General features: G+C 38.1%; 1 protein-coding gene across 1 annotated transcript; it reads left to right on the top strand.

The window, feature by feature from the left end:
- The first annotated feature begins 2045 nt into the window (after nt 1–2045).
- On the top strand, nt 2046–3910 carry LOC127083804 (protein EXPRESSION OF TERPENOIDS 1). The gene is made up of 2 exons (XM_051024141.1): nt 2046–2945; nt 3268–3910. Exons 1-2 carry the CDS (start codon nt 2438–2440, stop codon nt 3660–3662), a joined length of 903 nt encoding a protein of 300 aa, XP_050880098.1. The 5' UTR covers nt 2046–2437; the 3' UTR covers nt 3663–3910.
- Nucleotides 3911–4682: the final 772 nt, after the last annotated feature.

Raw genomic sequence — 4682 nt, 5'->3', positions numbered from 1 at the left:
TGTCATGGTTGTTGTAGGCACTCTCAATGGCAGCATGTCTATCAGAAATCAAACAGAGATTGACTTGTGGAGCCACATGCGTTCTGAGATGTCGAAGAAAGAAACCCCATCCACCAGCCGTTTCACCTTCAACAAGAGAAAGGGCAATGGGAAAGACATTGTTGTTGTCGTCTTGTGCAACCGCCATGAGCAAAGTACCCTTGTATTTTCCGTATAACCAAGTGCCATCAATTTGAATAATAGGTTTGCAGAATGCGAAACCTTTGATGCACGAGTCAAATGCCCAAAAGAGACGATGAAAGATTCTATTACCTGTAGCACAGGTTCCGTCTGTCATCATCGCTGGCAATGTCTCCATAATTGCCACAGTTCTTGGGACATATGTTTTTAGTGCCCATAAAAACCGTGGCATACACCCAACCCTAATACCAAGAGCATACCTCATACCATCACCAACAAATTGACCATCAACCTGGGACTCAACATCACTTCGCACCCACCCCATCACCCTACCAAAGTCGTCTAAGCCAAAACGCCCAATGACCATTCAACATCAACCGCCCCTCCTCCTACCGTAGCCAAGAAGCCCAAACCTCACAAAATCAAAACATCCAACAACCCTATCTCTACCAAACACCCCAACAACCTTTCCAACCTTTCCTCGACGCATCGTTCACACCCATGTCTCCCTTCAACCGTCCCAGTCGCCCATCAATGAGTCAACCACATCCCAACTTCTATGGCATGGGTCATGAGCTCAACTACAGCGGTACACTATCAATGCATACTGAAGACTATGCCGACTTGTCTGACTACCTCAACAGACCTTCTCCTGTAGTTGGTAGTGACGCTCCTGGCCCCTCAGATGCTCAAACACCGGTACCGAATCATCAACGTGGGTTAGGGTCACGAGTTAGGGGATGTGGGACCGAAGGTCGGTTAGGTGATCCCGGTCATCACCATTAGGTTTCTTTGTGTAAACGACAAATTTTATTAATATCAATTGGTCCTATATCAAATTTATCTATCACGTATACCATTTACAAAAAAAAATAACATTTTACACTGAGGCTCCAATTGAATTGGTGTCTCCTCTTAAGTCCTACACAGGGGCGCCAATTGGATTGGCTAGGGCACCTGCCCTAGCCAATCCAATTGGCGCCTCCATTCAATTTTTAAGAGGAGTCTCCAATTCAATTTACGACTTCTCCTAAAAGTGGGGTAGTTTGAGAATTTTTTTGAAATCAAGGGTATTTTGGAAATTTCCTTAAAAAAGTGGGTTATTTTCGTAAAAAAATCAAAATATATCGGATCAATCCAAAAATTTTGCTTTTGTGAAAGTTAATTTTAAGTCCCGAAGCCATTTCAAAATCATGAAGAATCGCTTTAAAAACAAGATGTTATTCTAGCAAGAATGACCAAAAATAGTGTCATCCATGCATTATTATAGGTCGAATTTGAGGTTGACTGACAAAGAGAAAAGTTGATAAGCAGATTGAGAAACCGTAATATTCATGAGGTTGACGAGACCTTCTGCATCAATAAAGAACAGAAACATGAAGAGAGGATCCCCTTGTCGGAGTCCTTGTGATGCTCGAAAATCTTTGGTTGGACTTCCGTTGACAACAAAAACAAAGAGAGAACTAGAACACACAAATTTATATTCATTTGATTCATCTGTTGCCAAAACTCATTTGCTTAAGAAGGAAGAACAAATAAATTCCAAAACACGAAATCAAATACTTTCTCAAAATCAACTTTAAAAAGAAATAGATGCCTCTTTGCTTCTACATGCATAAAATATTAGACTTGTGATGGAGACCTATATGTAATGAAAGAAGCAACATAGTAGATGCATATTGCAAACACTACGGATTTAGATTTCCACATTTTAATACATTGCTTCATAGAATTTTTTTATAAAAAATATTCCAAATTAGAATTATTTGAAATTATTATAATGACGGTCAAGAAAAGTACAACCGGGTTTTCCGGTACAAGGACGAATAAGCAAAAGCTTATCTAACACGTGGAGCACCACTGTCCGTTAGATGGTCAACCCATAATTCTGAAGTAAACTGTAGAGAATAGATTTTCATGTCCCCCACACGCACTCTCTTTCTCCATCTTCACACACTCAAAAAATCATATCATAATTAGACTCACACTCTCACTCTCTCTCTCTCTGAGTGCAAAACCACCATAGCAAAAAAGAAAAAACCACTCTGAAAATTCTGCACAGTACTTTTACTACAGTAACTACAATCATAAAACCAGGCTCATACAGTAGAGTTGATGGCTTCAGTTACCATTGACGGCGTTGCAGACAAACTCATTCCGTGCCATAATTTCTGCCTTCTTTTCGTCTACTACTAGTTTATTTTGTTTTGTTCAACTAAGATACAGTTTTTCTCGTCAAAAGCTGCAAAAACTATGGATGATACTGCACCAAATGTCTAGGTTATTTTATCTAGCTCAAAAACAAGATAATACTAGCAATATTAACCAAGAGATCTATAGCAAAGGGTTAGAGATATGGCCACAACCACAACCACAACAAGACTTGAACAACTACAGTGTGTTTGGAGTGGCTCATAAACCCTGTTCGTTTGATGAGTGTGGAAGAAGATTCACGATGATGAGACGTAATGGAGGAACAAATTGTCAAGACTGTGGGAATCAAGCAAAGAAAGACTGTACACATCTTAGATGTAGAACTTGTTGCAAGAGTCGAGGGTTTCAGTGTCAAACGCATGTCAAGAGTACTTGGGTTCCAGCTTCTAAACGCCGTGAACGACAGCAACATCTATCTGTGTTGCAGCATCATCAACCGTTTCGTCGTCCAAATCATGGAGAGAGCTATAAACGACATGGAGACAATCAAGATGGTGCAGGTGCAGGTGCAGGTGCTCTTCCATGTTCTCAACCAACTATCCCTACCATAGGTAATAATTGTTATGTAATGTCATTTCATAAGATAAGATATCACTTTAGTATATATAAATATAATTACTATATAGTTTTTAATTAAATCCTTGCTTCAATTCATCTATATATATGCATGTAGGTTTTGTATATATGTTACTGTTTTTTGTGTCCCTAGCTATCACTGTTTTTAAGTAAAACTGACGAACTCAAATTATTGATTTAGATAATGCTTTTATTTTTTTGGGTTTCTTTAATAATAATTGGAAAAGTAGAGGTAACTTTTCATGAATGAATGAGTGTTTTTTATTTTATTGAATGATTTGGTTGATGATTGTTTAGGGTTTGAGTTGGGACAGTTTCCAGCTGAAGTGAGTTCTGCATCAGTAACGTTTCGGTGTGTGAGAGTGAGTTCATTGGACGGTCCAGATGAGCAGTGTGCGTATCAAACGGCTGTGAACATAGGAGGACATGTTTTCAAAGGAGTTCTCTATGATCAAGGTCCTTCTTCTTCTTCTGCAAGTCTTTACACCAATACTACTACTGCTACACCTATTGAAGGTTTTTCCAGTGGAGGTCATCAACCTCATCAACAACTTGATTTCTTAACATCTGCAACCGCGACCACGACCGCGACGACAACCACTAGTATCTTGTTTGATCCTTCGCTTTACTCGGCTCCACTACATGCTTTCATGGCCGGTACACAATTTTTTCATCCACAACATCCTAATTAATGAGGGCAACTCTACCTATATATAAACTTGAATCATATATACCTGGAACCGTCTCTTGTTCACAATTTCTCAATTTTTGTTTGCTAATTAAGACTTAGGGTTAGTGATTCTGGTTCTTGTTATCCTGATCTTATGTATCCAGAAGAAAATATGTTAAGAATTAAAAAAATGATTATGATTTATGAGACTAATGATTCTGGTTCTGCATGAAAATGAAGAAGACAAAGACAAGTGTTTGCAGTGTTAAATAACAGTTGATGTCGCGTAAATGTTTTTGCGATTTCGGTCTGCACAGATGTTGTGATGTTGGTTAAATGTTTTCCATGCATGTTTAAACTTGTGTTGGATGATAATACTTGATAATCTTCTAGATTTTTTAAATGTCTGCACAATGGTCCATCTTGTTTTTTTGTCTTGTTTCCATGCAATGCCAATTGGCAACAGCTCCGAATTCATCGCTTCAGTTAAGTTGAGTCTCTAAATTAAAGCAAAAAACCACTGGATAGTTATGGCTGATACTAACTTTCTCCACCTTTTTTCCTTCTCTTTTGATACATATAAATGGAGAACTGCAACTAGCATTTACACCAACTACTTCTCTGAAAACCCAATAAAATTAGCCACTTGAATAGACATCCATGATCTGCGGATGTCACCTCCACATGCTTGAGTTAGAAAAGTTGTTTTTCTTTGCTTCATAATGTTTAATGCTTCTAAAAGTATGTGCATGATATATATACATAATGGTTCTATAAGTATACACTGCGCGCCACCAATGATATAGGTTAAGGTACATACCACATACTATAGGGCTAATCATAAACTTTCATAGATTACTTGTTTTAGTGCATAAGGAAAAACCAGAACCTCTACCAAAAATGTCCATTGATTTGTAATAACTGGCCCATTACATGTGCTATGTGCTATACTATACAATTCCAACCTTCATTTGATAGTGACATACCACTCTCTTTCTCTTTCATATCCATGCTTTTGTTTTGTAATAGTGATTTCTTGGTT

This window comes from Lathyrus oleraceus, chromosome 5 (genome assembly GCF_024323335.1).
Source record: "Lathyrus oleraceus cultivar Zhongwan6 chromosome 5, CAAS_Psat_ZW6_1.0, whole genome shotgun sequence".
Taxonomy (NCBI): domain Eukaryota; kingdom Viridiplantae; phylum Streptophyta; class Magnoliopsida; order Fabales; family Fabaceae; genus Lathyrus; species Lathyrus oleraceus.
Note: the sequence above shows the minus strand (reverse complement) of the source record. Positions and strands in the feature narration are given on the sequence as shown.